General features: G+C 52.9%; 1 protein-coding gene across 1 annotated transcript in view; it reads left to right on the forward strand.

Annotated features, from left to right (window-relative positions):
• The window catches only part of SLC39A11 (solute carrier family 39 member 11), a 282,879-nt gene extending 269,310 nt beyond the window's left edge, over positions 1-13,569 (forward strand). Inside the window, exons 8-10 of the mRNA XM_068977847.1 lie at positions 7,032-7,130; positions 9,739-9,897; positions 11,957-13,569. Of these exons, the coding sequence (XP_068833948.1) occupies positions 7,032-7,130; positions 9,739-9,897; positions 11,957-12,035 (337 nt within the window). The 3' untranslated portion in view covers positions 12,036-13,569. The remainder of the gene's footprint in view (positions 1-7,031; positions 7,131-9,738; positions 9,898-11,956) is intronic.
• The last annotated feature ends 3,671 nt before the right edge of the window (positions 13,570-17,240 follow it).

Genomic DNA, 17,240 nt, shown 5'->3' on the forward strand with positions numbered 1-17,240 from the left:
GGGGTGGGGGGAAAGGGCCTGGGATCCAATGCTGGCTCCCCAGCTGCGGGACCCCAGCTGTGTTCTCAGGTTTCTCCCTCACCCTTTCTGGGCCTTGGTTCCTGCATCTACAGGACAGAAAATGAACTTATACCTCCTGAGTGAAAGAAATCATAGATGCTTATAAAGGCACTTTAAAAAAGAAGTCCTTTAGAAGAAGGTGCCAAAATGCTGTAAAAGGTTATAGCGGTTTGCAGTGGTATTTTGTGTGCTGAAAAAAACCCAAAATGTTTTTAGTCCCAAGCCCTCCTCTAAAACGTTGAACCTGGCTTGATGGAAGCGTTCAGTTTCTATACAGGCAGGCACATCTCAGAGACACCAGACCCCTGTGACAAAGTGAGTCACATGAATTTTGGGGCTTCCCTGGTGGCTCAGCTGTAAAGAATCCACCTGCCAAGCAAGAGATGTGGGTTCGATCCCTGGGTCAGGAAGATCCCCTGGAGAAGGAAATGGCAACCCACTCGAGTATCCTTGCCTGGAAAATGCCGTGGGCAGAGGAGCATGGGGGTCACAAAAGAGTCGGATGCAATTTGGCAACTAAACAACAACAGCAAGGCAGCCTCACGCTGGTCCTGTGCATACGCTTGACTTGCTGGGAGACTTAGCTGGTCAAGGTCCCCGAGGCATCTCTCGGGGAATAGAGCTCACCTAGCCAGCTGTAGGCTCCTCTGTCTTCTGACAAGGAGAGGTGTGCAGAGGTAGCCTCAACCACCCGCTGACACCACCCTGCCTTGTGGCTTGACTTCCTGGGGCTGCTCCCAGCCCTCTTCAGGGAGGGCAGCCGACTTGAAGGGAACTGATGGGTCATCTCATCGCTCCAGCCCGTGGCAGTAAGCCTCCCAGAAGAGAAAGGAGGGGTGGGGAAGATCCCTTGCGTGCTAAGCCAGCTCCACTGAGCAGGTAGGGCCGGGCAGCCCTGCGGGGAGCACCCAGCCCCTTCCCACCTGCAGGCTCATCAAACACCTCGACAAGCAGCCCGAGTGGGAAGCTGGTGATGTCACCCCCGAGCCTGAACAATCAGGCCTTTCACAGCAGGATGATAACAATCACCACCGTATGTAAGGGCCTGCCACACAAGAACACACACGCTCATCACTCCTGGGAGGATCTGAAAGCCGAGGTGAAGCAGGGCTTGTCAGGAATATGCCGGGCTCCTTTCATAATCAGCCGGCCAGAGAACATAGCCCGAAGAGCCGGTCTGCGGGCTGCAAGGAGGCGCACTTGCCAGCTTTCAGAGAAACCCGTGACTCTCTCCACCATTTCCCCAGGAGGCCTCGCCTGCAACCCCAGAAATAACCTCTTTGTTGTTCAGTCACTAAGTTGTGTCTGACTCTTTGTGACCCCATGGACTGCAGCCCACCAGGCACCTCCCTCCTTGGGATTCTCCGGGCAAGAGTACTGGAGCGGATTGCCATTTCCTTCTCCAGGGGATATTCCCCACCCAGGGATCAAACCCATGTCTCCTGCACTGGCAGGTGGATTCTTTACCACCGAGCCACCAGGGAAGCCAAAGTAACCCCTAGGCTGAGCGCAGTCTGTGCTGGGGTCCAGGCAGGAGCATCCCGCTGCACAACTCCGGGGGGCGCTGTTCACTGATAACACAGTGTGCCCCCAGAATCATGCAGCGCTGCGGTTCTGAAGTTACTGCCTTTGGAAGAAGGAATCAGGGCCCCGGTGGTTTTCAGGTGTTGCTTTTACCTTGAATCCCAGGGACCTGTCTTGCTGCAGCTAACGTTCCTAGAAGAGTCCACTCCACTGAGCCTGGCAAATCTCAAACAAGATGCATGCGGTCGGGCGGTTTTTGTGTTCCGTCTGGCAGTTTCAGGCGTTCAGGTGTTTGTGGAGAAAGCAGGTTCACCTAAGCTTGCTCACTCTGGTCCGTGGTTCTCAACAGGGGATGTTTTGCAGCCTCTGCAGACGTTCCTGGTTGTCCCAACTGGAGGCCGTTGGCATCTGGTGAGTAGAGGCCAGGGCTGCCATTGGATGTCCTGCAGTGCCCCAGATGGGCGCTCACAGCAAGGCACTGGTCCCCAGTGTCCAGAGCGGCAGGTCGAGGAGAAGCCTGCTATAGGGGGGATGTTCTGGCCCCCCTACCTGGAGGTCTCTGATCACAGCAAGGCACTGGTCCCCAGTGTCCAGAGCGGCAGGTCGAGGAGAAGCCAGCCATAGGTGGAATGTTCTGACCGCCCTCCCTGGAGGTCTCTGGTTAACATCACCCCCATCAGGCCTTCGCTCCCTGACTGCCAGAGCGAGCCAGAGCCTCAGCTCACTGGTCCAGGAGGCACGAGGCAGCACCTCCTCCTCTACTGGGGCCTGGAGCCCAGAGAACCATCTCTCTCCAGGATGCTCTGACCGGTCTGCGTGAGGCCCAAAGACGCGAGGCATGTGGAGCAGTGGTTGCGGGTCCCCTCTGTCACTTCCCAGCTGGGTCACCCTGGGGACATGTCACCTGACCCCCTTGTGCATCAGTTTCCCCACCTGTGAAATGGGGTGATGATGGTGGGAAGCACTTAGGAGGTAGTTGCGAGTACGGAGCGTGTCGCTACACGAAAAACGCTTCCAACCACACCCGACATTTAGTAACACGCCATAAATGGGCAGAGATGATTGTCGTCGGTTTTATTCTAGCTGGAGGACCTTAGTCTCCCTCCAACGGGCGTGGTAACGACAGACAAGCCGGTTTCAGCCGCAGGTTGTTGCGATGGGGTCTGTGCTGCTGCCGACACTTGCCGAGAGCTTTCCCCAAGCTCAAGGCCAGACGCTTTTGTTTTTATGGCCACATGGCAAGCAGGATTTTAGTTCCCTGACCAGGGATCGAACTGGCACCCTCCACAGTGGAAGCACTCAGAGTCTTAACCAGAGGACCACCAGGGAACGTTCTTAAGTGAAAGGTTCAGTGGAGATGGCTAAGGCATGGATTTTAAGGGAACTCTCTCATTCAGCACAGGGGTCAGCCTCCAGAGGTGGGTGGAGACCCTGGGATGGAACCTCAGGCTTGGCCCCTGGGGAGACCCCTGGGGCAGAGGCGAGGCATTTGTCCTGGAAAGCCAGCAAGCTTCGTTACACAGGGAGGAGTCTTAGAAGATGATGCCAAGGAGAGATGGGCCTTGACTCCAGAGCATTTTCTGCTCTTCTTTGTGCCCTGTGGCTTTAAGTTGGGGTGGGGGCACCCCACTCCAGTACTCTCACATGGAAAATCCCATGGACGGAGGAGCTTGGTAGGCTGCAGTCCACGAGGTCGCTAAGAGTCAGACATGACTGAGCGACTTCACTTTCACTTTTTCTTTCAAGCACTGGAGAAGGAAATAGCAACCCACTCCAGTGCTCTTGCCTGAAGAATCCTAGGGATGGGGGAGCCTGGGGGGCTGCCGTCTATGGGGTCGTACAGAGTCGGACTGAAGCAACTTAGCAGCAGCAGCAGCACAGACAGTAGGCCTGCACTGCCCCGCCCTAAAATCTCACACCGTTGCTTACACTGTCCATTCTTCCTGATGGAAAAGCACCTCTCATCTCTCTCTAGCTACTGAAAGGCTCTTCATCCTTCAAAGTCCACCTTGAATGTCACCTTCTCCAGGAAGGAGTCCCAGAATCCCTTTCTCGGCCAGAATCATCTCTCTCCGTGGGCTTTCTGCTTCTCTCCTGGCCTTTGGCCAGCTGCTGTCCTGGAGTCATTTGTAAGCAGGTCTCTTCATCCTCCATTAGACTGTAAACTCCTGGAAGATGCGGGGCCCTTCCTAACATCTCCCTGTTCCATGTGTGGGTGAGCTCTTGCATGTGGCTGGAGCCCAGTGCTGGATTCTGGAGTCACTCCTGAAAAGCAGATCCCCACTGGCTGCCAACCACTATCTCCAGCCTTGGCTCTGACCTGGAGGTCACAGAATCTGGAAGGGTGAGGAGCGCGAGCTGGAGAAGGAATTCGTGCGAGGTCAGAAAGATCACCGGGCTGCAGACACTTTCACGGTGTCCTGTCCCCACCGCTCCTAAGTCAGCTCTGCGGGAGGAGCCCTGACTCCCTGAGCCCCGGCTTCCTGGCTGCTCCTTCACACCTGGACACACGGTGCCCATGACCCTCTGTCACTTTTATCTTTGCCTGTGTTGGGTCTGCACTGCTATGCCGCCTTTTCTCTAGCGGTGGTGCAGGGTCTTATCGCACTGGCTTCTCTTGCCGCTTCTCTTGTTGCTTCCCTGGTGGCTCAGATGGTAAAGAAGCCGCTTGCAATGCAGGAGACACAGGTTCGATCCCTGGGTCAGGTAGATCCCCTGGAGGAGGAAATGGCAACCCGCTCCAGCACTCTTGCATGGAGAATCCCATGGACAGAGGAGCCTGGCGGGCTATGGTCCAGGGACTGCAAAGAGTTGAACACGACTGAGCACTAACACTCTCTTGTTGCAGAGCACAGTTTCTAGGGTGCACGGGCTCAGCAGGTGCCACGCACGGGCTTAGCTGTCCCACAGCACGTGGGATGTTCCCTGACGGGAGATCGGACCAATGTCCCTGGCATTGGCAGACGGGCTCTTCACCACTGAGCCCCAGGGAAGCCCCCCATCATTTTTGTTGATGCTTCCTCTGCCTTCATTGACCCTCCCCTGTGATGCTCCTGCTGTTTCCCAGGATCCCCTCCAGCACCCACCCCAGTCTGCAGGCCATTGGACGCGGTTGCAAGTGGCCCCTGGTGTCCTCGGCTCAGGGCAAGGGCTCCTGAGATGGAGGTGGGTGTGGCCACCGTCCTCGCCGTCAGCTTCCCTTTTGATGACTTCTGACGTCAGTGGCTCTCAACACTGTTAGCACATCCCTCAAGTCTACAGTCCCAGCGCCTGACCCCATCATTTTTCAGAATCTCCCCCTGGTGTGGGGGTGGGGGCGGTTAATTCCTGAACTGATGCAAGTGGAGAAGCAGAAAAGAGTGTGTGGAGGGGACTAAGCCTTTCCATTGGGTCACCCCCACAGACGCCCAGGACACAGCATCCATGGGAAACTGACGCCCCAGCGTGTGTGTGCAGAGGCCGGCCAGGTTAAGAAGGGATGGATACAAAGGTGGGGAAGGCAGAGCTGCTGTGGTCCAGCCCTTGCTGTGGCTGAAGGAGCCCAGCTGCACTCAGCAATGATTCCCCGGTGCTAGCAGGATCCCAAGGGTGCGGTACCTGGTTGGGCTGGCAGCCCCATACCGGAGACAGGGCAGGGCCCCGGGAACACGGCTGGCTAGGCGTAGAAGAATGGGGTTTCTGTGCCGCTTATCAGGATGGTGGCTCCCAGGCAGGGTGTAAAGGAGGTTCCACAGCCTGCCCGCCTGACTGCTGGCTGCAGTCAGTCCCCAGTCATGGGGAGGACTTTGAACAGATGGAGCCCCGCGTCTGACTCACTGGCGACATGGGGCGGCCACTCCCTCCCTGGCTAGGTCTGGGGTGAGTCCTGTGCCTGCCTGTGGACGAGGGGAACAGGTGATGGCCTGGGACCGCGAGCCAGCCACAGAGTGCCCTCAGACAAGGGGTGTAAGACCTGGACAGGCACCTTGACCTTCCTCATTGAAAAAAACCTTGTTATACGCATGTGCGTGCTCAGTCGTTCAGTTATGTCCAACCCCAAAAACTGTAGTCTGCCAGGTTCCTCTGTCCATGGAATTTTCCAGGCAAGAAAACTGGAGGGCATTGGCATTTCCTTCTCTGGGGCATCTTCCCAACCCAGGGATCGAACCCACGTCTCCTGCGTCTCCCGCATCAGCCGGCAGATCCTTCACCGCCGCACCACCTGGGTGGCTGAGTGGGCAAGGAGGGCAGGGTGCAGCCGGCTGCTGGTTGAAGGCACTCCCTGGCCACTGTCCAGAGCTGATGCCGGACCCCCACTGGCAGCAAGGCAGACAGACGTGAGCCAACTGACCCGAAACCCAAGGGACAGTGGAGTTTCCCTTTTTCAGCCAGTCCATCCACGACTCCCTCGGGCCACGTTCCAGCACTGCTTGCCAAGTGGCAGCCACATCTCAAACCCTGGAGACCTCCAGTGATCAGATGAGCCCGGGTGGAAGGGCTGCCCTGCGGACCTGTCCAGCCGGGGCAGAGTCTCGTCTGGGGAGATACCCTCAGGCTGCCTTCCCGTTGCGTTCAGCCTGACCCGGGTTCCCTCCCGTTGTGCCGTCCCATCCTCTGCCAGTGGGACGTTCAGCTTCGCCGCGCTAGTTTGCTGCCTGTGGAATGAGGGCTCGTGGTGTATGTGGGTGCCTGGGGGTTTCCCCGAGGATCACGGAGTACCTTTGTCCTGTCTCTTTCTGTTTCTCCCTCCCTTCCACTCCAATGCCTGGTCTGGGTGCAAAGCAGGCTCTCCGGGCTTGGCTGCGACCAAATGACCAATTCACAGAGCCCAGGCAGGAGGGCAGAGGGTCGCGGTGAACTCCCCAGAGCCCCCAGAAGTGCAGTGTTAGCAGCAGACTGGTGAGCAGAGGCTGCGGGGAAGCCCAGCCCAGCCCCTCATCTGTGTGCCCATCACAGTCTGCGACCGAACCTCCTCATCCCGTTTCTAAGTTGCTTCTCGACAGAAATGTGATCTGTCCATCTTCAGGCCGTAAGGGAAGGGACCACCCCATAGAGGCATGGAATCAGGTCACTGGGTGCGACAGCCTTGCAACGGTGGATGTCGTTAACCCACGTGACCCCTTCCGTGTTCCATACGAGGGTCTGAGGTGTGGAAGTGAGGTGGTTTGTGCAGAGTTGTGTGGTAAGTGGCGAACCTGGGTTCTCCTGCCACCCAGCCAGCGTGCCCTGAGCTGTGCTGTAAAGTCCATCAACACGGAGCATCTCCAGGGACCCGGGACGGTGTGAAGGGGCAGGATCCTCGACCCCTCCTCTTCACGCTCTAACCTTTCCCCGTCCTTCACCCGTCACAGGGATCCACCCGCACCTCTGACGCCACAGGAGGGCATTGCTTAGAGGCCAGGGGCCCCCGTCCACCTGGGTGCTCCGCTCTGGACGTCCGCCCTTCACGCACCTCCTTGGTCTTTCAGGAATTTAGCCCTTGGAATTGGGATCCAGAACTTCCCGGAGGGCCTCGCCGTCAGCCTGCCCTTGCGAGGGGCTGGATTCTCCACCTGGAGAGCCTTCTGGTAAGTGCTGCAGACGCCGGCGTCAGGGGCCAAGGCCGGGTCTGCAGTGGAGCTCATGGCAGTCCTTCGGCCGGCTTCTCTCAAGAGCAAGCTCTTCCAGCCCGGAAGTGAACCTGGAGCTTAACCTCTTCTGGCCCGGAGGTGAACCTGGAGTTTCCGGAAACACTGTATCCTGCACCCCCAAGGCTCAGCCCTTGACAGTCAGCCCCAATGACCGACCTGAGTTTCCTATTTTCAAAAACCCTCCAGGGATAGCCACACCCACTCAGGATGGGGTTTTCTCCCCCTGCTGGTGGGAAGATCCGAGGCAGCTCTGCTGTCCACTGGCCCTATCACAAGCCCTGGGTAGGCTCACTCACCCCAGTCTGTCCCCAGGGGTCATCATACCAGCTCCCGTCATGACCCTCGTCAAGGGGAGGACCAGGGTTCTCTCAGCAGCATCTGGGCAGGTGAAGCCCGTGGTGCTCACACTTAATGTTTTCATAATCCCCAAAGGGCATTCTGGGGCTTCCCAGGTGGCTCAGTGGGAAAGAACTTGCCTGCCAATGCAGGAGACACAGGTTCCATCCCTGGGACGGGAAGATCCGCCGGAGGAGGAAATGGCAAGCCAGTCCAGTATTCTTGCCTGGAGAATCCCGTGGACAGAGGGAGCCTGGTGGGCTACAGTCCATGGGGTCACAAAGAGACACAATTAAGTGCCTGAACAAAGGGCTTTCCAGTTTGTTTCCAACTTTTACCTTTCCAGTGACCTGTAAGGTGCGTCCCCAGGCTTCAGAGGAGGGGTCCGGGGGCCTAGAGTGTCAGATAATCAGCTTGTCACGTGGTGGTGCCGAGGCTGCCTTTTCTTCTGCCTCTCAGTTCACAGGGCCCCAGGCCTCAGGACGCCTCTTGGTTAAAGCAGTCGCCACTCCAGAATGTTTGCTGAAAGCTTTACAGGACTGTTAACAACAGTTAAAAAACAGCTTCCATTTTATAGGGTCTTATGATTTACAAGTTCTTGCATATACGTCAGTCACTTTATTTCCTTCGTTATCATCTCTTCCTCTGTCGTGGGAGATGACGGAACAGAGCTTTTGAGAGAAGGACAGCACGATGACCCTAGAGATTTTTTTCAAACATCACTTCCCTGCACCTGAGAGCCGTGACTGTCATCTCATACAGGAGAAGGTCCAGGGCTGCAGAGGGGCGGGAAGAGGGCACCTGCGATCAGTGTCCAGACCCTGAGATGAAAGTTTCTGTTTAACTGGACACACTCAAGAGCTTCAGAGGGTGCTCCAAGCATGCAAGCACAGAGCAGGAAGCAGAGGCTCCTTTGAGGATGCTGCAGTGCAGACGGTGTCTCCCCCCTGCCCTCCATCTGTTGCTGGTCAGGGCAAGCTGGGACTGGGTGCTGGGAATTCACAGTCCTAGCCTGTCTTCTGGGGGAGGGGCGGGAGGAGAGGTTGTCACTCACCCCCCACTTTACAGATGAAGGGGCTGAGGCTCGGAGCCAGATACCCACAGAAGGAACAGTGGGAAAGATGTCCCAGCACCTTTTGTATTGGTGTTCACCCCATACAGGTGTCTCTTGCTGGTGGGGCTCAGCCATGGGGCTCAGGTACAGGCTTATCTCCTGGCACTGAATGCTCAGGGCTCGTGGGGGCTGCTGTTTTAATAGAGCTCGTGGGATTCCAGCCTCCAGACACCCTCAGATAAAGGGTGTTTTCCAAAGGAAACAATCTCACCTTAATCCAAGGAGGGGGTGTTGTGGGGAGAGGCCCTCACTGTATACCCGGCCAGGTGGGTCTACCTTGTGGGCAGGGGTCGGTGGGTGTGGCTCCTTCAGAAGGGGTGCCACTATGGCCGGAACCCCCAAACATACCAAGCACAACCCAAGTCCTTGGGAAGTGTGTGCACCACTCCGCCTCGTCAGCATTCTAGCCTTCAAAGGACAATGTAGCCCTCAGCTGGTGAACGGCTGGCTGGCGGTGTAACAGCAGTGTGTCCATACAATGGGGCATTATGCAATCATCAAAGGGATGAAGCCACTTGTTACAACAGGGATGCGCCTTGAAATAAGCCAGTAAAAAGGATCACCTATTGTCTGACTCCATTTATAGGAAACATCCAGAGGGGGAAATCCCTAGAGACAAAAAGTAGATAGGGGTGGTCAGGGGCTGAGGGTAGGAACAGGGAGCGGCTGCCAGTGGGTATGAGGTTTGTTTTTGGGGGTAATGAAAACCATCTGGAATTGGATTGTGGGGAAATTGTTGCCTAACCTCGTGAATACACTGAAAACCACTGAACTGTACACATTCAGTGGGTGCGCCATTCGGTAGGAGAATTCTATCTCAATAAGGCTGTTATTTTAAGAAGACAATGTGGGAAATTTAAAACTCTAAAATAAACCTGGGAGGGGGTGTCTACGGTGACACTGTAATAACAGGGAGTTGGGAAAGCAGACAGAGGTGGTGTTAATAGAAACAACACACCGTGAGGTGGTTCTGCCCAGCGATGCAGGATCTGGCGTGGAGGACCATCCACACCTTTTGCAGAGCCGAGGCGGCCCGCGGAGCACGCGGGGTGTCCGCCCGAGCCTCCACGAGGGCACGCGTCTGTTCTCTCCTAGGTACGGGCAGCTCAGCGGCATGGTGGAGCCTCTGGCCGGGGTCTTCGGCGCCTTCGCGGTGGTGCTGGCCGAGCCCATCCTGCCCTACGCGCTGGCCTTTGCGGCTGGCGCCATGGTCTACGTGATTATGGATGACATCATCCCCGAGGCCCAGGTCAGGTGAGAGCCGCCCCGCCCCCACCCGGCCTGGTCGCCGTCCCAGCCGCGCCGACCCCCCCACCGCCCCCTCCGCCTCTGCTTTGCCTTTACTGGCCCCTCTTTCCTACACCTCCACCTCTTCAGGCCCCTTCCCAAGGTCGTTCCACCCTCTCCTCGACTGGGTTCATTGAAGACTGGGTTCATTGAAGACTGGGTTCATTGAAGACTGGGTGCATTGAAGACTGGGTTCATTGAAGACTGGGTGCATTGAAGACTGGGTTCATTGAAGACTGGGTTCATTGAAGACTGGGTGCATTGAAGACTGGGTGCATTGAAGACTGGGTGCATTGAAGACTGGGTGCATTGAAGACTGGGTTCATTGAAGACTGGGTGCATTGAAGACTGGGTGCATTGAAGACTGGGTGCATTGAAGACTGGGTGCATTGAAGACTGGGTTCATTGAAACCGAAAGAGGAGTGACAGGCAGGTGGGTGGAGAGTCGGACGACCTGATGTCAAGCCCCACCCGCCACCCCCAATACGCAGAATACTGTTCTGTATATTCTCTCTCTCTCTCTCTCTCCCTCTCTCTCTGCCTTTATTTCCTTTTGGTTTTCCTAACAGAACGATTTTAAGTCTGGTTTACAAGGTCAGGTGACGTAATGTCTTCAGAAAGTCACTGCCGCTTTTTGCTATTCAAGCATGGATTCCGGAGCCCTCAAGCTGACCTTGAGGAAGTTACCTCTGCAGACCTCCATTTTCCCACCAGGAAAATGGGGATGATAACAGAACTGACCTCATCTGTTGATCCTCAGGGTTTACATGATTTAGTTTACCTGGCACGTAGTGTTAGTCGCTCAGTCGTGTCCAGCTCTTTGCAACCACATGGACTGTAGCCTGCCAGGCTCCTCTGTCCCTGAAATTCTCTAGACAAGAATAATGGAGTGGGTTGCTATGCCCTTCTCCAGGGAATCTTCCTAACCCAGGGATCAAGCTCAGGTCTCCTGCTTTGCAAGCAGGTTCTTTACCATCTGAACCACCATGGTAAGCCCTAATAAAAGTTACTTGTCATTATTGGGGGTTTCCCAGGTGGCACTAGTGAAAAAGAACCCACCTGCCCATGCAAGAGACATAAAAGACACAGGTTCAATCCTTGGGTGTGAAAGATCCCCTGGAGGAGGGCATGGCATCCCGCTCCAGTGTTCCGCCTGGAGAATTCCATGGACAGGGGAGCCTGGCGGGCTTCAGTCCATGATGTCACAAAGAGTCAGACACGACTGAAGCAACTTAGCATGCACGCTTGTCAATATTGCTATTTTTTTTTATTGAAGTATAGTTAATGTACAATGTTGTATTGGTTTCAAGTGTATAGCAAAGTGATTCATTTATACATATTTAGATATTCTTTTTTGGATTTTTCTTTTTTAAAGATTTTTTTTAAACCAAATTTATTTTACTTAATTTGATTTTGGGCTGTACCCTGTACTGTGTGGTATCTTAGTTCCCCAACCAAGGACTGAACCTGCACACCCTGCTTTGGATGACAGCATCTTAGCCACTGGACCTGTGGGGAAGCCCCTCAGATTCTTTTCACTGTAGGTTGTTACAAGATGTTGAATATAGTTCCCTATGCCCTACGGTAGGTCCTTGCTGTTTATCTGTTGCATATACAGTAGTGTGTATCTGTTAATCCCAAGTCAATAGTATTATTGTTACTATTATTATGAACACTCTCTTGCCTGGAAAATCCCATGGATGGAGGAGACTGGAAGGCTGTAGTCCATGGGGTCGCTGAGGGTCGGACACGACTGAGCGACTTCACTTTCACACATTGGAGAAGGAAATGGCAACCCACTCCAGTGTTCTTGCCTGGAGAATCCCAGGGACAGGGGAGCCTGGTGGGCTGCCATCTATGGGGTCGCACAGAGTCGGACACGACTGAAGTGACTTAGCAATAGCAATTATTATGAATAGGAGTAGTGTGTTTCTCTTGGAACTGGACACTGTGGAGGATGCTGTCAGCTTGGACGCTGTTCCTCGGTGCATCCAGGTCTCACTCTCTGCCTTTCCTTCCCTCCTAGTGGTAATGGGAAACTGGCGTCCTGGGCCTCCATCCTGGGCTTCGTGGTGATGATGTCTTTGGACGTTGGTCTGGGCTAGTGCTGAGATGCTCCGGACCCCAGGAAAGGCAGCGCGAGGAGACAGCCACCGTTGGCTTCGGCAGGACCAGCCTGTTTCTTCACATCCAAACGTTTTCCTTCCTCTCCTTTTTCATCTCATTACCTTGATTGACTCTGATTAAGATACGACACATTTTAGATTTCTTTTGAGGGAGATAGTGGTTTTATTTGGAATTTCAAGCAGGCTCAGAACTATAGATTTTTGCCTGGCCACTACGTAGCATCTTTCTTCAACGGGATAACCAAGGACATGCAGATCAGGGAAGTCTTTTGTACCTTCAGTTGCCCTCACTAGACTCAACGGAAGTTCCTCAAGGTCACCTCCAGAAGCAAGAGAGAAGTCTCCCAAGCATCTTTGCCTAGTGACTCAGAAAGGCCAGGACAGCTCTTATCCGTCCTTCCTGCCCTTTACCGCTGATCCTCTGTCCATCAAGACTGGAGCTGGAGCATCATGGACAAAGCAACCCAGCGAGGAACTTACCTTCTTCTTCCTCCCCCAGGGGGGATGCTGCATGGAAGGAGGCGCAGACGAAGGGAAGAGAATCAGCTGGCCTTTCCTTTTCCCTTTTTCTGAAGGCAGAGATTGGCACTGTTGAAGTTAAGGGAATCAGGACAACTGTGGATGCGCAGTGAGCCCTGTGAACCGAGGACAGAGTGGCGCTTTGATCAGAGACCTGAGCTCTCTCTAGATTCCAAGAGCAGCTCATTCTGCCATGGTCTCCAAGTTCCCCAGACGTGTTTTTATAAGCTTACAGCCTTCATTTTTCTAGGAGCCTTGGGGACACCAGCAAACTGCTAGAACTCAACCCCTTCATTTACCTACGGAGAGAGTCACTGAAACTCGTCCAAGTGAATACAAGACTAGGAATCTGCACTGGGTCCTCCTCCTTTGACTGTTTGGTAACTTGCAACCTCACCCAGACCTCCTAAGCTGTTTTACTGGATTTCAGTCAGAAAACTCAGGATGAGACAGGAAGAAGGGTAGAATAACAAGAGGTACTTTTTTACATTTCCCCTTTGAAGTAAGTTTTAGCCAAGTCATCATTCTAAAATGACCCCTAAAGAATGAGATTCGAATGAGACGTGAAGCCAGTCTCCTCCCTAATATGTACACACAGCTTCTCCTGCAGGGCTGGCATATCTTGTCTACTTCAAGCGTAGCTGAGGCCTGCCGTTCTTGCTGGTCAGAGGCGCACAGGGGACCTTGAGTGGGTTCTGCTGACAAGGCAGGCAACCCAAGAGCCAGGTGTTAAGGCGTTGTGTGATCAAGGCCCGCCCCAGGTTGACATGCCTCATCGCTTCCAAGGATGGATACACTGTCCTTGGAATGTCCTGTGCTGGATCTGTGTACCTTTTTCCAGAGCACTGATGATCAACATTGAAGACACGTTCAGAAGTTTGATTGGTGGAGTTTCATTGGTTTGGTGGTTGGCATATGGGTGTTTTTATGTCTTTGTAACAGAGTTCTACATAATGCAGGCTTCTTTCTGATGGACAAGACCTCATAACTGTGATTAATACCAATAAAGGGGATATTGATGTGGATGACCTGTGCTATGTCCAGTCCTTCTCAAAGCTGCCTCTTTCCAGTGGATGATACGAGAGCTAACTAGAGTTAGCCCTAGCATCTGCCCTACCCATCACCAGGAGAAGCAAAGGAAAGAGCTCAGATGGGAAGGGCTCGCTAGATTCACGGTTGCAGACAACAGTGTCCAACTCTAGTTTACTTAGGCAAAGAAGTAGGGTCTATGAAGAATCAAACCTGAAAATGGGCTAGATCCAAGAAAACTAGAGGTCTCCGGAGTGGGTTGCCATTTCCTTCTCCAGGGCATCTTCCCGACCCAGGGATCAAACCCTTCTCCTGCATTGGCAGGCGGATTATGCCACCTGGGAGGCCCCAGAGCTCTGGGGGTGTGACCCAGTCACATCTTAGAAACAGCTTGACTTGGATGCCATGGTCCCTTGATCCTGGACTGTTACTCAGAGGCCCCCCTTGATGTCCCCAGCAGCTCCATGGGGAAGAACTCTAAGCTGACCCCAGTTGCTTGTGCCCTGGCCTCACGTTCAAACTTCTGAGCAGAGCAGGGTCATCCAGCTGGCAGAGTTTGGATCCTGTGTCCATAAACTAACAGGTCTTGCCCTCTTACTAAGACTCGCATAATAATGGATTTTCCAATTTGGGGAATGAGTTCAGAGAGTGGAGAGCCAAAAGCATAAAGAAATTACCCGTATTGCAGCCTCACTCTTTCGCTGTTCAACATCTATACGCACTTACCTCCGTTTTTTTAATTTTTATTTTTTTAAATTATGAATTTATGATAACATTTATAGGAGAGTTGAAAAATACAGAACAAAGTTACATACCGTTCTGCTGTATATTCCAAATGTTTTCTAAGTGGATAAGTTAAGATTTTTAGTTGGAGTTTCAATATCAGACTCTCGAAAATTAATAGAATGAATAGACAGAAAAGTAGAAGGATACAGTAACCCGAAAAGCCCTATGAGTCAATTGAACATAATTAAGATTTAATCAATTCGGGCTGCTCTGGTGGCTCGGACGGTAAAGAATCTGCCTGAAATGCGGGAGGCTTGGGTTCAACCCCTGGGCCGGGAAGATCCCCTGGAGAAGGAAATGGCAACCCACTCCAGTGTTCTTGTCTGGAGAATCCCATGGACGGAGGAGCCTGGTGGGCGATAGTTCACGGTGTTGAAAAGAGTCAGACACCTCTGAGCAACTAAGCACACGGCACATGACAGCAGAGTGCAAGTTCTGTCCACGTTTCCATAGACTATAAACCAGGAGACATTGGACGATATCCAGGGACGTAAAACAAGATGCAAAAATCTCATGGTCTGAAGGTATTGAAATCATACAGAGTCTGTTCTCTTATCACTGTGATTCTTTTATTTTTTTCTTTAAAAAAAAAAGGCAGAACGTTTCTGGTTGGATAATGGAGCTATCCCTCAGGCAATCTAATTCCCTTTTCCCTGGAGACTAGCTGCCCTAGTAGTAGGACACTCCTTTCTTGGACACAAACACTCTAACCAGGCAGAGTCCAGCGCTGACTAGAGTGAGAGTCAGTTGGTAAAATGGAGCTCACAGGACGCCTCCCTCTTTTCCTTCAGACCTGCTTTGTCTGGCTGTGGGAGAAATGATATCACATAGTGATTACTCATTCTGAACAAACACCCATTTTATAGAACTAATATATCTCAGCCTCATTAGATACTGTCTCACAGCTAGTCATAAAACCAAATCTTGTATAATCTGTTGTTGGTGTTCAGTTGCTAAGTCATATCCAGCTCTTTGCCACCCCATGAACTGCAGCTCACTAGGCTCCTTTGTCCTCCACTATCTCCCGGAGTTTGCTCAAATTCATGTCCATTGATTCAGTGATGCCATCTAACCATCTCATCCTCTGCAGTCCCTTCTTCTTTTGTTTTCAGTCTTACCCAGAATTGGGGTCTTCTCCAGTGAGTCAGCTCTTTGCATCAGGTGGCCAAAGTGTTGGAGCTTCAGCTTCAGCATCAGTCCTTCCAATGAATATTCAGGGTTGATTTCCTTTAGGTTTGACTGGTTTGATCTCCCTGCAGTCCTAGGGACTCTCAAGAGTCTTCTCCAACACCACAGTTCAAAAGCTTCAATTCTTCAGCACTCTTTATGGTCCAAGTCTCACATCTGTACCTGGCTACTGGAAAAACCATAGCTTTGACTATACAGACCTTTGTTGGCAAAGTGATGTCTCTACTTTTTAATACACTGCCTGATTCAAAATGGTTGAAAATAGATGACCGATTCTGGAGGACAGGATCAAATTGTAAGGCTATCTCCCATCACCTTCCCTCTGTGACTGTAAAGTGAATTCCTCGGTCAGAAGCAATGTTATAGGATGTTATCGGATGCCATGATGATAAGATGAACAAGAAGTTTATTGCAAATCCAGACATATGAGCCTACCTCTGTGAAGAGCAACCTATGCCTTTTCCATAATGGAAGAGGTCCAAAGCAATCAGTCTGCAGCCAGGCAGCGTGTGGGACGACTGGCGTGTCATCAGTGTGCAGAGTCAGGGATCACCACATCCTGTGAGCGTGCTGGCCAGGCTGATGGATGACAGACAGCCAGGGCTTGAGCCCGTGGCTTGTTGCCTTCTTTGACAGCGTGGCCACTTTCATTTTTGAATCAGTTGAGAAAGCAGCAATGTCCCTGGGGAAAGAAACTGTTACTCCTAGACTGTTTTTGCCGCTTAATAATAGTCTCCTGCACAGTGGAGGCTCTGGGTGACCTTTCACTCGACGGACAATTATTTTCACAACTGCCCCTCTCTGAGAGGCGCGGCCATCTCTGCTTCCCCAGATGTCTGTCACCAAGCCTCTACTCTTGCTTCCTTCCATTGCTTGACCGTTTGGCCAGGCCATCTGTCACTGTTTATAAACCGATGCAGCTTCATGCGTCAAATCATCTTTCCTACCAAGCGGGTGGATGAGATGTAGAAATGTGTGCTTAGAATTCTCCCCACTGGGAGGTCTTCTCGTCACCTGCTGTCCTCAATGGCAGTATAAGACCACAGCAGCCCATTTCTAGGGGGGGCGGCATATCAGAGCCAGCCATAACTAGCTTGAGCAGTTTTTCCTCTTTTTTCTTTTAAGCTGCCAGCACCACTTCCCAGGACTGCCTCTTGTCTCTCATCTCCCTGATTGTCCGATGGTGGGAACATTTCATTCCCTGAAGACTCTGCCTTTGATGGACCCCCTTGACTCATCGCAGGGGACTGGAATGAAAAGTGGTGGGGGCCATATGAGTGTCTGGATCTTCTCCAGGGACATTCTCATCTTGTCTCGCTGAGGAAGGCACCAGAAGGCCATTAGTTAGACTGTGCCAGGCAAGGTGCTTCCCACCCTGGCCACCTCCTTGAATCCTCCTTGACTTGTGTGTTACAACCACCCCTGACAATGAGGCAGGGTGGAGGATCCAGGAAGCCACACTCACCAAGGTGGTGATGGGCAGAGCTGGCTGTGCTCTGCACCGAGGATGCCCCACTGACCCTCCCACCCTTCCTCCCTTAGAGCTTTCTTGACTCAACATCCTGCACACCTTCACCTTCACCTTCAAGAGAAGTTGGTTGAATCTGTGGAAGTTGGCCAAATGGGGGTCTAGGGCTCTGTTTTTTTTTTTTTTTTTCTCCT

The sequence above is a fragment of the Capricornis sumatraensis genome, chromosome 8 (assembly GCF_032405125.1).
Source record: "Capricornis sumatraensis isolate serow.1 chromosome 8, serow.2, whole genome shotgun sequence".
NCBI classification, from domain to species: Eukaryota; Metazoa; Chordata; class Mammalia; order Artiodactyla; family Bovidae; genus Capricornis; species Capricornis sumatraensis.